Source organism: Chaetodon trifascialis, chromosome 19, assembly GCF_039877785.1.
Source record: "Chaetodon trifascialis isolate fChaTrf1 chromosome 19, fChaTrf1.hap1, whole genome shotgun sequence".
Classification (NCBI taxonomy): Eukaryota; Metazoa; Chordata; class Actinopteri; order Chaetodontiformes; family Chaetodontidae; genus Chaetodon; species Chaetodon trifascialis.
Window position 1 is genome coordinate 10,758,639 of NC_092074.1, and position 16,405 is coordinate 10,775,043.

Genomic DNA, 16,405 nt, shown 5'->3' on the forward strand with positions numbered 1-16,405 from the left:
ACTTTTATATTGAAGGACACTCCACTGGTTTTCGGGTGTTGTTCTGGTGTTATTGTCTCTGGCTTCTCAGACTTGTATACGTGGACTGGCCTGGAATTTCTCTCATATTTTCGTATGAACTTCAATTTAGTTTTTGATATAAGTAACGATTTGTAATTTTATTTATATATCATGTATATAATGTCCGGAAGGCCTACAACTCCCGTTTTTTTCCCACTATCCATAACGAATAATCTTCCATTCGACCAGTTACATTTTTTTTAAAAGTGTTTAAAATATAACTGGAAATTTTTGATATTTTGTCAGGAAATATATGTGTGTTAGCTTAACTATCTATGGAAGTATACAAAGGGGGAAAAAATCAAGAAAAAACATTTACCTAGAATTTAATTACTGGTTTGGGATATCTGTACTGAACTCAATTATTTCCATTTTATACTACTTTATACTTAACTACTTGACTACATTTCAGAGATAAATATGGTACCTTTTATTCTGTTACATTTATGTTGCAACTATAGTTACAGGTCACTTTGTGGATTAACATATTCAAAAAACAAACAAACAAACACACAAAAAACATATAATCAGTTTATAAAATATCCGGCATTCTGTCAGATTTAACTATCTGTCGGCATATAAAGTAGTTAAATCAGCTCCACCTTGACTAGCAACAACATTAAATGCTGCTTACATGTTCATAATAATCCAATAAAATAATAGACTTGATCATGATCTGAAATGAAGAATTTTGCATGTGTGCTTTTTCTTTTCAATTTTGAATGTAGGACTTTTTTTTAATAATGAGGTGTTCTACATTGTAGTATTTTTATTGAAGAAAAGTACTTGAATACTTCGTCCACCACCGGTCATCGACCTGTAGGTACAAATACTTTTGAGTCAACATTGATTTTGGAGTTTTATTTTTAAACATATGTAATTCATTACAGCTCCAGCAGGGGTAGCACTTGAACATTTCGGACGTTGACCGACTAACATTAAGTCAAACGAAGAAGAAATTGAAACGAAGAAGAAGAAGTTGCAACAGGATATAACGGCCTGACGCAGTTATTTGGTGCCTGTATATATTAGGATACACCGTAAAGTAATGGTTAACTGTTACGGACTTTGGATGCTGTCGTTGAAAACCTCCACGCCGGTGTACAAGGTTTGTGTTTTGAATGCGGTCACCGGGTAGCAGACGAGTGTCAGTGCTTCGTGCCGTTCGCTAACGATAAGTCCCTCTTTATTTCGTCAAGAGGAATGCAACGGCCGCCGAGCTCCACTTCTCATTAAGCTCACTCCATGAGCATGAGCTTCATTTTCACGACGGAACAGTGTTTTGTATTTTAAATTAACTGTTGCCGGAAGTCATGGCGACCGACTTTGTAAAGACTTTTGTACAGATGTGTAATTATCTCCAAGACCCCCGCCATGTAGCGAGGTTTCAAAATTTATGCGGCGTTAAAGGGACATTTCCGGTGAAACCAGCCCAGCCGGACAGTGGACAGTCGGAGCCGGACTTTCAAGGGCTGAGGAAGAGGGCGCAACACGGGGGACAATTCTCGGACGTCAGTGTCGGGAATGGAGCAACCGGGGATGCGACCGCGCCGCAGGTTAACGGGATGCAGGGTGACAACGCCGTCGGGCCTGATGGGGCAACAGCTGGAGGTGATGTCGACACCACCAGGGCGAAGCCGCTCCGGAAAAACTCCCTGACCGGAGACGTGGGTCAAGAGTTCCTGATCCACAACAAGTTTCTGTTCTACTTGTTCACGTTTGGGACTGAGCTGGGCAACGAGATGTTCTTCATCGTTTTCTTCCCCTTCCTCTTCTGGAACATCGACGCCCTGGTCAGCCGGAGACTCATCGTCGTCTGGGCCTGGAACCTGTTCGTGGGACAGTCCACCAAAGATATGGTCCGCTGGTCCCGGCCGGCATCCCCTCCTGTGGTGAAGGTGGAGGTCTTCTACAACTCCGAGTACAGTATGCCGTCCACGCACGCCATGACGGGGACAGCCATACCCTTCTGTCTCTTCATGCTGACCTACGGACGGTGGCAGGTGAGCACCTTTGTAAACACTCAAAGTGTCACATACAGGTGAGAACGAGGGTTTGCAGCGCAGACAGAACATGTGCAGTCAGTGTGTGTAGAAATGGACATCTCGAGACAAGGATTGCCCTGGACCTTACCAAGGCACAGGGGTCAACTCAGTACCCCAAACCCTTAGGTGGCCCCAAAGGCTCCAGGTTCAATGTTTTGCATTAGTCAATTAATCAGCTAGTTAATTGACAGAAACAGTTTTGTAATCAGAAACCTTTTTTGTTACTTTCAAAGAAAAAATGATCAGAATGCCCTGGTTCCTGTTTTTCTTGGTCTGCCACGAGACTAAATATCCTTGGGGTTGGATTCCTGCTTGGTCAAAACAAACTATGCGAACATGTCAGCTTGGTATTTAAGAAACTGTTGTAGGCATTTGTCGCTATTTTCTGACATTTTATCAACTCATTCATCAGAAAAGTGATTTTTTTTTGCTGATATGCTTCTTATTTGCATTAAATTACACAAACACACAGCTGTCACAATGGGCACTTAAATGCAACAGGACACACACTGAGGCCACATCCACACAAGTCTGTTTTCTTTTTAAAATGCATCATCTTTGCTCTGTTTACGCCTAGCGTCCACACAACTCTGCTGTAGTAGAACCCCTAAAATGAAGAAACGGTGCTCACAGTGCACTCGAGTGGGAGGAACAGCGGGTTCAATAGGACCCACAGCTCATTTTCAGCCCCAGGGCCCCCTACAGCAATAACCCAGCTCTGAGGCAATATGTGTTATGGAACTGGAAATGTGTTATTACAGATTACTTGGCACATCCTGATACGTTTAAATCAACAAATATCACAGTTGCCCCAGTGTTTTTTTCTTTCTTTCTTTCTTCACATTGCGTTAGGATTCAGTGGTCTAGCCTTGATGCACAGGATATGAAGATGTTTTGATAACCCACAGGGAAGGTGGCCAGACGCACCAAAGTCCCAGACATTCAAGGGCCCCAAGAGCCCTAGTTACAAATGTTGAGAAACTTTCCACATCCAACATCTTTCAGTATATTATATGTTTGTTCAGGTAAAAACTAAATAAAAAAGACCAGAGTTCCAAGAAGCACACAGGGCACCTGACTTTGCAAGAAATGAAAAGTCCACATGACATTTTTCTCCATGAACCCTCAGTGCCAGAGAGAGTCTGTGGGTTAGTTCGGCCCAAAGAATGAAAAAGCACAGGCTGCCTTTAACTAATCCTTGTTGCTCAGTCTCATGTGGGGACAACAAGCATTCCTCTGTTTAAGCAGACTGAGAAGACAGGACAGGGTGTGTCAGAACAACAGGTGAGGTGTGCAGAGGCAGCTTTGTTTGTTTAGATAAACAGAGACTCGTTGTTCTGCATTGTCAGAGAGATATGAGACCAGTGAATGTGATAAAATGAAATTCAGTTTCAAAAAGCAGTTTGATCTGAATTATCAATGGACAGCAATGCAAATGATCAAAGTAAGGATGAGAGAACTGTAGTTTGGAGGGGGGGGGGGGGGTACAGTATAGTATCAGACTGGATAAAATGCTGTCAACCCCCAGCCCTAATTGCAACTCCTTACAAGAATTGGCAGCCTCCATGCATTTTGAAAAGTGATGCATTAATGACGCGTATTGCATTCCTGTCCTTTGTTGGTGCACATGTAAATCCTGTATTTCAAAATTCTTTTGTCATCTCTAAATGAACTTGCCCCTGCATCTTTTGCACTATGTATTTAATGGTAAGAAGTAGAAGCAATAATGCTATTTTCTCAAAAAAAAAAAAAAAAAGACTGCGCTCTTCAGTTTTTTGACTTACACTATGAACTATGAACCCCAAATGTCATAGTTGCTTTTGAACCAAATACAGGCAGTTGTCTGAACCCTCTGAACTCCCTTGGTGTCATCAAGTTCATTGATTTCTAAGGCTGCGGACCTGAAACATTTCGGAGAAAGGGGTTCAAAAAGGTTACAAAAGATAAGATGCAGTCAGACCATAAACAGCTTGCAGGGCTAGAGGAAGACTCTTAGCGTTAGATAAACAGTGTTAGACCTATGCTTATTAGCTGTGCTAGTGGTGTGCCTCCAGCGAAGGTGAACCTTTTTGCTCCAGACTCAAATACAGTGAAATTGAAATTTGGTAGAGATATCCATGTGCCCCAAGAGGTTTGTAATTCCTATATTAATCCCTTAACATGTAGGGCCATCATCAGTTCAAAATAGTAATTTTTCCAATACTTTATTTTATGACTAAATACATGCAAAACTGAGGACATTCCCATCACCCTCAGCTACACTGTGTGTTCAGTGCTAATTAACAAACGTTAGCCTACTGTCATGCTGAACTAAGATGGTGAACATTGCCAACATTACACCAGCAAAACATTAGCATGTCAGCATCGTCTTTGTGAACATGTTCGCACGTTAATGTGAGCTTTCAGCTCTGTGCACCTCTGTGCCAAAGTCCATCCTCACAGCTCCTGGCTGTAGACTCTTGCTTTCACATAATGACCTTTGCATGGATTCTTTTAAAGATATCAGCTAAATGTTTTGTAGATGGACTATGCACTGTGTTTTCTGAAACATCCCATTTCCACTGACAGTGAGCTATCCAGGAGACTTTACGTAAATTGAGCATATTGCTATTAATGCCCTGCTAAGGACGGCGATAACTGGAGCTTCTCATTCCCAAAACTCTACTGTATATTCTGGTCTTATTCAGCAGGATGTCAAGAAAAATGTAGCCCTGCCATAAGGGTCCATGAGTCCACTGTTAAAGCTCTGGATTTTTGTATTTTTCGAAGGCTTATCTTTAGCCACCTTTCTAATCTCTATATTAATTTTTTAATACCTTGTCTTAACGCTCTCTCTCCTAGTACCCCTTCCTCTTTGGCTTTTTTGTGGCTCTCAGCTGGAGTGTCCTGGTCTGTGTGAGCAGAGTCTACATGGGGATGCATTCTATTCTGGTAAGTATGTTAAAGAAATATGAAATAAATAGTCCCTCAGTAATGAGGTGTACATCACCTTGGTCTCTGGGAAACAAAATGCAAAGCAACCTCGGGTGTCATTGATCTTATATTATCTTTATCACGCACACCTTGGATGGTTGTAAATGCTGACGTGACACAAATATACCTGATGCTGCATTTCATTCTTTGATATAAGGGAGGATGATAGTGTTAGCACTGGGTTTACACATAGACATAACATTGGAAATAACCTGTGCATGTCTTGCACAACACGCTTATGTTAATAACTTACACGGGGCTTGAATTTTATGATTGATGGAAAGTTATCGGTAAACTGAGACAATAAACAAAACAAAGCCAGTAGATAAAGTCAGATTACATTCGATGGCCAGTCAACTGTTGTTAGTAGATATTGTTTTATTTATGTAGAAGCTCTGCAGTCCTCCAGTAGTTGTGAATTTCCCTTGGGGATGAATAAAGTATCTATCTATCTAGTAACACCTGTTTGTCAGTCAGCAGCTCACATGATTTTACAAGAGGTTTAATGAGTTTGGGGAAAGCTGGTCAGTGGCTTAAATTATGTCTTGGTCAAAAGTGTTTCCATTTATTTATTTGAAATTGATTTTAGCATCTCATTTTAAACCTGTGGTTAAAACATCAATATGCTATATAAGTCAAGTTAGTGTTTTCTATTGTGCAAATATGAGTATAAGACTATTAGAATTGGCTTTCACAGCACGAACTCCTGGTTTACAATGATTTATATCCCTGTGTTGCAGGAGGTAATCACTGGCTTCCTGTACAGCCTTCTCATTCTAGCCTTCTTCCAGCCAATTTTGGACAAGATCGACAGCTTCTACATGATGGACCACTATGCTCCCCTTGTGATTATCGTGTCACATGTGAGCCTGGGACTTGTTGCTTTCTCGCTGGATTCCTGGAGCACCTCTCGAGGCGATACAGCTCAGGCTCTGGGCACCGGGGCAGGAGCTGCTCTGGCTACCCATGTGACCTATCAGCTGGGGCTGCTGGCGGATCCACCTCTGTCCTCACTTCCTCTAACTTTACCGCCAATGAGCACCAGCCTGGTGTTTCTAGCCCTGCTGCGCTTCCTCATCGGAGTCGCTGCCCTCCTCGTCACGAGAATGGTTATGAAAGCAGTGACTATTCCGTTCTTATGTCGACTGTTTGAGCTGCCTTCAGATGATGTGAGACAGGCGAGGCAGCACATGAAAGTGGAGTTGCCGTACCGTTATATTGTCTACAGTGTTGTTGGTTTCAGTTGTGTCTGTTTGGTGCCTCTCCTCTTTAGGATCTTAAACCTTGCCTGAGTGTTGTGCGCGCGCTGTCATTTACTGCTGACATGTTCACCCACATGGTGATGGCAAACAGCACCTGGAAACATGCTGCTTGTCTTCACACAAGACATAGCCTCCGTTTCTGCATGGCAGGAACCGATTTAAAGGAGAAATATGGTGATATTCTATATCTTTTTTATTGTCAATGGATATTGCCCCTGTGCCAGAGAGTGCCGTTGTTGTCGAAAACCTATTAAAACGCATCAGTGAGCCATGCTGGTGCACTGGGTGACATGTTCCTTCATTATGATGAGCATGGGCACTGAAGTTTGAGTGGATCCCACATACGTCATTCTTACACTGTACACATGCAAAATGTGTATCAATCCGTGGCTTAAAATAGTCCCCAACAAACTCTAATTTAATTTTTTTGTTGTTGTTGTTTTTTAAGGAAAGTATATATTTGTAGCCCCTTTTTTAAGAATTCCATCTTCATTTGGAGCCAGAGGCCACAGATTAGTTGGACAGTATTAGAGAGAAGCATTGTTGGTTTGGGTCTTGGGATTTGTTGACAATGACAACAATATAGAACATCACCAGCCTTGTCCTTTAAGATCCACCTGTGGTCGACGTATGTAAGTGTTAACAGGAACTTTGCAAATACAGAATCTATCAGATGTACTGTAATGATGCTTGCATTCATTAGTGCAGAATCTGTTGTGCATTTCCATCATGTTATTCAAAATATATAATATGTTATTGGAGTATTCCATGCTCTCAGAATAAACCAAACCATGAATCGGTAATGTGTGGTGTGTACATGGTCCCTGTTTAAATCTGGAAGACTCGTGCTTTTTCTCCTCTTTGAGCAGACCTGTTGTGTCATGACAGTTTTTCTATATTTCCACAGTCAGCATTATCTCATCCGCTGATCCTTTTTGTACGTGTGTATGCTTGCTTTCAAAACGTTTTTGATTTGAATCCAAATGCAAGTTAAGTATACTCTGAAAAATCATTTGAAAGCATACAATTAAAATAGCATATTTTTGATAAAGTATTTTGCCATTTTATCTGATTGGATCTGAATCGTTGCTCTAGAAATTAAAACTGTTAATCTGTGCTATTCATAGCTGATTTCTAAGAATTATATTCAGGAGACATTTCTGCTGCCCTGCCTTGATCTGCAGTATAAAAACACAGACCGTAGCACCTGTCTTAATGTTTTAATTGTTTGTTATTCGCTGTTGTAATGTTCCAATAACAGTTAACTGCAATACCCATGTCAGAATATTAATGATTAAGCATTTATACTTATAAAGTACTTATGAGACATTGATATTATTACTATTACTGGATATTATTACATCCATTTCCCCATCTTACTCTGTTATGCAAGGACTGTGTACTTTGGTAAAGTATGGAGACAAGAAGAATAAAGTATTCCAAAAAAAGGAAGAAAAACACATTTTGAATGCATTTTTTAGAATGACTTTGAGTCTATCTTTCCTGCAAGGAGATGTCGTAAGAGGCCCCATCAGTTTTTCATGTAATCTCGGTTCCTCCTTTGACAACTGGGTCATGTGTTTTACTGCCTGGACTCAAATAGCACATTGGGTTCATGCTTTACCTTTGAACAATTTAGATAACGTTTTAGGTCTTTAATGATTGAAGTCCACACGTACATCCAGCCTAATCACAGGTCTTCTCTGTGCTGCCCTCATAAATTGAACTTTTGGAGAATTCACAGAGGTCAGCTCATGGCCTGTGTCTCCAGTCTTTTACTATAATACATTTGTCAGCCAATGAAAGAGTTAAGCTGTTAATGTCAGCATTTCAAGCTGTGAAACCCCACAGAAATTTAACCAAGCATGACTGATAGAAATGACTTCTCCAGTGAAGGGAACATTTTGATGTTTGAGGTACTGGTTTCATAATTAGATATTATCCAAGCACTACTTTCAAGCTTCTCAGGTATCTCCAAGCTCTCTCACAGCCATAGATAGACTCTTTTATATAAGGCTCGTGCCCACTTCCTTTTGTTTTTTTAACACTGTGGCTGTCCAGGTTTGGCTTTTCAGCTTTTCAGGCATAGATATACTTAATGTCACTAATGGGGCAAAGGAAAACCTGCTTTTAATGCTTAACATTAAATGTGGCACATGCAATCTTGATTTTATTTTCCAATAAAAAACACCTGTTTTCGGAAAAAAAAAAAAAAAAAAAAGGATCTACGTTCAACTTTATGAGCGAAAATGGCACCTTTATTCCACCGTTACCCTGCAATGAAAAGGTAGTGAGCCTTTTATTTTGAAAAATATGAGTATATTAAACCGGACGTCCGGTCTTTTATTTTTACCTACCAAAACATTCACCTTCACGCTAGAGGAAGTCAGTATAGTAATAGAGGTTTAGGTGATGCTGAAGTTAGCACACATTTAAGCTAATTAATGTAGCCGTGAAAGTAATAAGGAGGGTCGTCGTTTAGAAGAAATTTGTTCGTCTTTCCCCCTCTAACCGCTGTAGTTAGCTGTTAACTGTTTCACTTTGGCTGCTTGAGACGTTAACGACATTTAGTCTAAAGTTAGCTTAATACTTGGGTGCATGAAGCGTATGTGAAGCTTTATCTGGGACTGTTCGCCCCCTGCAGCTCGAGCAGATGCCTCGTTTAGAAAAGTCAAGTGGAAGAGGGACAAAAAGGTAAGACAGAAGCTACACCTCCACGCAGACTGGTGGAAAAGTATAGTTTTCGGGGTAGGTGCTTACTCACAACAGCAAGTTTTTCTGTTATTCTTCTGCTAATTTATCTTATGTCGGTATTTTATTTTGAAAGTCACGTTCGCTTCAATGCATTAGCCATAAGCGCATACTATAGCCTTTCTTAAGTGATTGTACTTTCCAGATAGTAATTATAATACAGCACTATGTTGGCAGGTTTCAGCAAGGAGTTTAAGTGTTGATATTGCAGTATGAGGGAAAATGCTTTAAAATGGCAGAATTTCACGATAACAAAGTCACACCTTTCATGCATGTGAACACAGGATGTACATTCATAAGACGCAAATATTTCTGAATGCAGTTTTATTTTGTCCCTTTGCTGTGTCCCTTCAGAGCAAAATTAGACTGGAAGTTTGTCCAGAGGCTCTACAGCATCCAGAAGGTCCTGTTCCCATCATGGACCAGTGAAAGTGCTCTGATGTTTGGGACGCTGCTTGCTGTCACTCTGACAGGTAACTGCTGGAGTTACTAAAGAGCCGTTTGCATAAGACGAGAATAGCCAGGAGGGGAAATGTCACAGTCAGATCAAATGACTGGAAATGAAATGTTAACTCTCTCATGAAGCTCAATCACGAGACACATTCACTGCCTGTTGTGACATTGTAAAACCACACTTCAGATAACACTAGACCACATGCTGTGTTTTTACTTATGCTGACCTTTAGCTCACAGCGTTGCTGAATCTCCCTACATTGTTTTACAAGACTCTTGACTCTGTTAGTAATGTGCTAACACATCCTTTTTTTTCTGCCATCAGAGCAGCTGATCATTTACCAAGTGGGTGTCCTCCCCAGCCACTTCTACAATGTGCTGGGAGACAAAGATTACACCAGCTTCAAGAATCTGGTTGGCACAGCTGTGGTGCTCATCTTGGTCAACTCCACAGTAAGTTGAAGGAGCTGTGGGCCATGACGAGAGTTCAGCCCCCTGGAGGTCATTCTTACCATTTAGCTCTACAGGGAGTTTGGTCTTCCAACAGTTTTTCCTCTTCACACATGTTCAAAGCTCAGCTGTATGTCCCTCTTATCGTTTTCCTTTGTGCACAGCTCTGCCTCTGACTGGTCCTCACACTGAGGGTATTGATAAAAGTATCAGTGGTTTTAGATTAGCATTCTAGGTTCTGCACTCTCATCAGCTTTCTACGTTCATGTCAAACAGTGATCAGTTTTCTTGATTTGAGACAAGATTCAGCTCAAAGGTTTATTTGTTATGTGGTTAAATTACAGCATTACTGTTATCATGCAGTGTTAGAGACATATTTAGAAACAAAAGCAAACCATCAGGTACATTGCTTCCTGTGTTTTATTCCATGACATTTTGGACGGCTGTTATCAGAGACAATAGTGTGTTTACAAGGTTAGGACAGCCTGACATTCTCATTTTACAGCCAACATGCACTTGATTATGATACTCTTGGATTTTCAACCTGAAAAATAGCCAACACCTATCACAATATTGAGTTTATTCGGAGGAAACACAGACGCTTGTCGTCTCATCATGTAGTTTCCATTTGTTGTCCCTGTGTTACCTTTTCTTTCTAATAGACAATCTCTCTCTCTCTCTCCCTCTCTCAGCTGAAAAGTCTGGACCAGTACATTTGCAATCAGTTGTATGTTCGATGGAGGAAGACGCTAACTGAGAGCCTCCATACAGACTACTTCCAGGGCCGGGTCTATTATACACTCAATGTACTCAGAGAGGACGTAGACAACCCGTAAGCTTTCATGGTTTTCCTCTTTGTAGTCATATCTAGTGCTTTTTTTAGCCAATAAAGAAACAAATGCAGTTCATATATATGTATATGTATATGTATATGTATATGTATATGTATATGTATATGTATATGTGGTTGTGTGGTTGTTAGAATATGAAACATCATAAAGTGGAATAAATAGTTTGTGTGTGTTTCTTTCTGTCTAACTTGCAGAGACCAGCGAATCAGTCAGGATGCAGAGAGGTTGTGTAAGCAGATGAGCACCATGGCAAGTCGCTTGATTGTGTCGCCATTCACGCTGGGTTACTACACCTACCACTGCTTTTATAGGTGCGTTTGTAGAGGAATGTGGACACACGTGATGCACTGTAGTACATTGCACTCATACTAAGTTTAACACCTACTCTGAAGTTGAAGTTAAAGCCACACAAATGTGCTCTGTCAGGTTATCATGGGATTAAAGCCAGATTTGACAACATTTGCAAAAAGTCGTCAAAATAAGACTTTGTCAATGCTTTTTGTTAAACGTGAGACTGTTTTGGTACCCTCACTGCAGCAGAATAATGTTATAACTTTCATATCTTTGAGTGCTATCTTTTGTATGTTTTGAGTGTTTAATCTGATTTAAATTTGTTCTGTTTTAGTGTATTTTCCTTCTTGTTCTCTTTGTCACCTTCTCTTCGAGCCTTATGTAAACCGCTCTGAATTGCCTTGTTTTTGCAGCACCGGTTGGATTGGCCCTGTGAGTATATTTGGCTACTTTGTGATTGGGACCATTGCCAACAAAGTGCTCATGGGGCCGATTGTGTCGACTCTGTTTGAACAAGAGAAACTGGAGGGTGACTTCAGGTACGTTCAGTAAGAACACATGCTGACAGACGAGCAGAGCAGGATCGACCTAAATATGTTTTCTCTGAACTTCAGCACCGTGGTTTGGTGTTTTTCCAGCTTTATTTAATGTACATCCTTTCAGTGTTTATTGTCAAGGAAGCTGATCCTTTGCTATGAGGAAGTTTCTGTCGACTTTGGCCCAATGCCTTTTGCCTCTTAGGAAATAACAGGATATGCGTCAGCTCTGAAAGAGGAACGACACATTTATCTAACTGTCATTAACTGGTGATTTTGTGTGTATGGGAGAGCAGTTGAATAAATCTTAAATGTGAAATCTTAAATTGTGTTGTTTGAAAATGAAAAACATTTGTTTGTGTGTCTCCAGATTCAAGCACATGCAGATCCGTGTCAATGCCGAGTCTGCAGCTTTTTACAGGTGAGGCACAAAGACCCATTTTATACACCAGGGTCAGCTGTTTGTCATTCATTTCACTGTGTCTTCTACACACATCACAGCTGCACGGAAATACATTTTCAGAAAGGTTGGACAGCTTGGACTGTGTATTGTCCTGCGATTTAAAAAACTTGCACTTGCACCATCTGAATACACCACATGACACGATCAAGGAGTGAAAACAGGTTGGAAAAACGCTGCTGTCTGTGTTTTCTAGAGCTGGCAAAGTGGAGCACATGAGGACCAACCGAAGACTGCAGGCTCTGCTGCAAACTCAAAAGAGTCTAATAAACAAAGAGCTTTGGCTTTATAGTAAGAACATACTGTACGCCTCCTCTCACCAACTCGTCTCTTTCATTGATTGCTTTTTGTTAAACTTCAGAGTTAACTTCTGACCTCTCCTCTCTCAGTTGGGGTTAACACCTTTGATTACCTTGGAGGTTTCCTCAGCTACATTATAATCGCCATTCCCATCTTCACTGGTATCTACAATGATCTCAGTCCTGGTGAGCTGAGTGCGCTCATCAGTAAGGTATGAATGTCTTTTTTATTTTTTTTATTTTTTTTTTATTTTTTTTTGCAGTGTATCTGCAAAGGTAAACACTATTAATTGTTTTATTCTCATACAGTCGGTAGAAATGTGAATGTTGTTCCCCATCCAAGTTTCATATTCCCATAGTTTAAAGAGAATTATAAATCCAAATATAAAATCCTAAAATATTTAGAACTTACATCCTGAATGGTTATACAGGTACCTTTTCCTTTTCACGCTGTGTTTGAGAGATTGCAGAGTATGAAAGGTTTACTATCACAGAATAGATGGCTTAATGTGGAGATGTTGCTGATTCAACCACCAGGTGGCAGCAAAAGCTTTTTCCCAGGATAAAACCATCCACCCACATGCTTCAAAATGCTGTTAGAGACCTCACTCCTAAACATAAAAAGAAGTATTATTGTAGCTGCAGTATTTAAGTCCTCTTGTCTCTTTTTATGCTGTTTGATGTGCCTTTTTGTGACGGCATTTTGTTCAGTGTTCACATGATAATCTCGCCTCTTCTTTACTCTCTGCACTTGTTCTCCCTCTCCTTGTTCATATTCAGAACGCCTTTGTCTGCATCTACTTGATAAATGGCTTCACACAGCTAATAGACCTGTCAACCACTCTGTCAGATGTGGCTGGATACACCCACAGGTATCACACTGCATACTTAAAGTCACTTCCTGGAGGACAGATGATGAGAGCAGCATTCGTGCATGCCATCCAGCTCTCCATCAATGAATCTATGTGTGTGTGTTGTGCTCAGGATTGGGGAGCTGAGGGAGGTGATGGATGACATCCTACTCAAGCAGTGTGACTATGACCCTGCATCAGGAGAAAGCTATGACTTTGACAGGTTTGTCTCCTTCTAAAAAGTACAGTCAAAGAGGTGTAAGCAGCAGATTGAATGTTAATATAAAGCACGACAAGACTACAATTACACTGCATTAAAAGAGACAAATAAAGGGCAAAGCATGAATTTAAAGTGCTTATAACAAAGCTTTCCAGCCTCTACATGTTCTTTGTTTTTTAATTTAATTTCTCTGCACAGTGACTTCAATGTTCACGCAGGCCCTGTGGATACCGCCTTCATCCTGGACAATCTTTCATACAAATCTCCCTACTCAGACCAGCCGTTGGTGGAGGATCTGAGTCTGAAAATCAGCCAGGGAACACATCTGCTGGTGGTGGGGAACACAGGAACCGGCAAGACATCGCTACTGAGGGTCCTCAACCGACTCTGGGAGGCACACAGCGGTGAGAGAGCAATGAGAGGATGACGTTTGATTCATTTCAATCAATTTTATGACAGGGAGGGATTGATGGAGAGGTGTGGTGGCTCCCGAGCAGACTGGAGTAATTGTATGTATTTAAAAATAGAAACGGAGGAAGAATGTGCGTGTCCACATCTGAAATATACAATACGGCAAGAGACTTTGACGTTTTACCAAAAGTTGTTCATTAAAATACTGAGACAGCGCCTCCTGCAAGTGTTGTTTTACAGACCCTGGATCTGTATTTATGGTAAGACAGGATGAGAAACATGATTTAGAGCATATGTTATCTGCACACATTCATAGCTTCATGACGCCTTCTGTCTCCTCAGGTTTTGTCCAGATGACCACGTGTTTCGGGCCCAGAGGAACCCTCTTCCTGCCACAGAAGCCTTACCTGACCGATGGCACACTGCGTGAACAGGTCGCTGTCTCCTCTTTCATTGTTGTTTCTCTTCAACGGCTGTTTCGCTATTGATGCTGTAACTTGACAATAAATACACATGTGTTGATGCTGTGCTTGCTGCAAGTTTATCTAATTGGTGAAATCCACCAAAGTTAAAAAAAAAAAAAAGAGATTAGACACTGAAGATTAACTGGAACTCTCTCCTCCGACAGGTGATTTACCCTCTGAAGGATATTTACCCTAATTCAGGTATGACATTTCACATTCATTTCATCACCGTTTGAAGATGAATACCAACAAATATACAACTTAACAAAATAAAAGCACAGAAGAAGTAAACATGTTGTATGTCATTTGGACTACTAGAACATTTACATACAACGTTTTAATAAAAGCCTGAGAAATATGTCATTTGAAAGGTTTCCTGAGACCAGCATGTTGTTTGATTAAAGCACATCAATAATACAATAATACCATTTTGATGCGCTTGCATCATACACTTTGTGCGGATGATGTCACCCGTCCATCTGATTTAGTGATGCTCATAATGTGCGTGTTCTTTTTCAGGGTCAGTGGACGATGACAGAATCATACAGTTCCTGGAACTAGCTGGAGTGGTGAGTGACTTTATCCGACCGTATAGTCATAAAAACTGTTCAGTGTTGAGATAAATTGTTTGAATACTTCATTAGATCATTTTTACTGATTCTGAGTCAAACTTCTGTCTGTGCTCCAGTCCAGTCTCCTGAAGCGGACAGGCGGACTGGATGAAACGGTGGACTGGAACTGGTAAGAGAAAGTCAAGATGGGAAGGAAACAAAAACAAGGACCAAGTCAAATGTGTTACTGTGTAGTGACGACTGTAACACTTCTTCAGTGTGATGCAAACCGTGAGCTTTTTCTCTGCAGGTATGACGTTCTGTCTCCAGGTGAAATGCAGCGTCTCTGCTTTGCTCGACTCTTCTACCTGCAGCCCAAATATGCAGGTGAGTTGTTTTAGATTTATGGAAGCATCTGAAGAATCAAGACTTTTAGTTATTCTGATCAGCGCATTCAATGTCTTTACCACCTAATTTTAGCCTCTCACATGTAAAACATTTGCATGTTTTCATCCTGTTCTCTCACAGAATGGACCTTTCTTAAACTAGTATATATTCTGTCCTTTTCTATGTTTTTTTTCTTTGCAGTGTTGGATGAGGCCACCAGCGCTTTGACGGAGGAGGCGGAAGCACAGCTGTACCGAACCTGTAAACAGCTCGGCATGACTTTGGTCAGTCTGGGACACCGTAGCAGCCTGGAGAAGGTAGACTGCACACACATGTCTCAGCCAGCTTTAAACTGAAATGATGCCTTCAGTGCACATCATAAGAATGTCTTTGCTTTGTTCTCACGTGTCTACATCTGTTTTTCACAGTACCATGACGTGCAGTTGAAGCTGTGTGGAGGAGGCCGGTGGGAGTTAACTAAGTTAAAGGGAGGCAGCGGGAGCCTCAGTGTCAGAGAAGAAGCCACGTGACTGCAGTGTCCTGTCTTTGAAATCCTGGACATGCAGAAGCATCGGTGTGGGAGACAACAACAGAAAACACTCCTGAATTCCTCCATTATGAACACTCAAGTGCTCTTCAACGAGGTACTTTAAAACCCAGCTCCTCCAGCAGAGGAGGCCAACTGTACACATCCGGTTTGTATGTAGTTATATATGTATTCATGCTCGCAGGCATTTTCAAAGGAAAACATTTTCAGTGGCTTCCTTGGTTAAATCTGTGGCTAAGTGGGTGGGAGCACAATATTTTTCCAAACAAGACGGCCGTTTGGAGGACACTTGAGGCTAAGACGGAAGAGCACAGCCAAAATGTCCTGAACCCAAAGATTTTGCCAAGCAAATGTTTTGGATGGAAACATAATCACCCGAATAAATTCAACCATCATGACAATGAATCAGAAAAGACAGGGGACACTTCAGCCTCTTACTGTGTTTTTATGTGAGATTACATTTGTTTATTGAGTAATGTTTACAATCACTACATTTGGGATATTAGTTCCAATTTTGTCATAAACACACAATGTGCTCAGCCC

General features: G+C 41.0%; 2 protein-coding genes across 2 annotated transcripts; both read left to right on the forward strand.

The window, feature by feature from the left end:
* The first annotated feature begins 1,015 nt into the window (after positions 1-1,015).
* On the forward strand, positions 1,016-7,812 carry LOC139347840 (sphingosine-1-phosphate phosphatase 1-like). The gene is made up of 3 exons (XM_070987654.1): positions 1,016-2,063; positions 4,947-5,036; positions 5,819-7,812. Exons 1-3 carry the CDS (start codon positions 1,374-1,376, stop codon positions 6,368-6,370), a joined length of 1,332 nt encoding a protein of 443 aa, XP_070843755.1. The 5' UTR covers positions 1,016-1,373; the 3' UTR covers positions 6,371-7,812.
* Positions 7,813-8,683: 871 nt separating this feature from the next.
* On the forward strand, positions 8,684-16,311 carry abcd4 (ATP-binding cassette, sub-family D (ALD), member 4). The gene is made up of 19 exons (XM_070987435.1): positions 8,684-9,034; positions 9,446-9,564; positions 9,870-9,997; positions 10,687-10,826; positions 11,040-11,156; positions 11,550-11,675; positions 12,043-12,093; positions 12,329-12,423; positions 12,522-12,643; positions 13,212-13,303; positions 13,416-13,505; positions 13,701-13,906; positions 14,256-14,347; positions 14,542-14,578; positions 14,897-14,946; positions 15,066-15,118; positions 15,239-15,315; positions 15,517-15,632; positions 15,744-16,311. The coding sequence occupies exons 1-19, from the start codon at positions 8,994-8,996 to the stop codon at positions 15,843-15,845; spliced, it is 1,854 nt and encodes a 617-aa protein (XP_070843536.1). The 5' UTR covers positions 8,684-8,993; the 3' UTR covers positions 15,846-16,311.
* Positions 16,312-16,405: the final 94 nt, after the last annotated feature.

Coding starts and splice junctions, on each gene's coding strand:
- LOC139347840 (XM_070987654.1), top strand. CDS start 1,374: ATGGCGACCGACTTTGTAAAGACTTTTGTACAGATGTGTAATTATCTC. Junction 2,064..4,946: donor TGACCTACGGACGGTGGCAG/GTGAGCACCTTT, acceptor TCTCTCTCCTAG/TACCCCTTCCTCTTTGGCTT. Junction 5,037..5,818: donor TGGGGATGCATTCTATTCTG/GTAAGTATGTTA, acceptor CCTGTGTTGCAG/GAGGTAATCACTGGCTTCCT.
- abcd4 (XM_070987435.1), top strand. CDS start 8,994: ATGCCTCGTTTAGAAAAGTCAAGTGGAAGAGGGACAAAAAG. Junction 13,907..14,255: donor ACTCTGGGAGGCACACAGCG/GTGAGAGAGCAA, acceptor CTGTCTCCTCAG/GTTTTGTCCAGATGACCACG. Junction 15,316..15,516: donor CCTGCAGCCCAAATATGCAG/GTGAGTTGTTTT, acceptor TTTTCTTTGCAG/TGTTGGATGAGGCCACCAGC.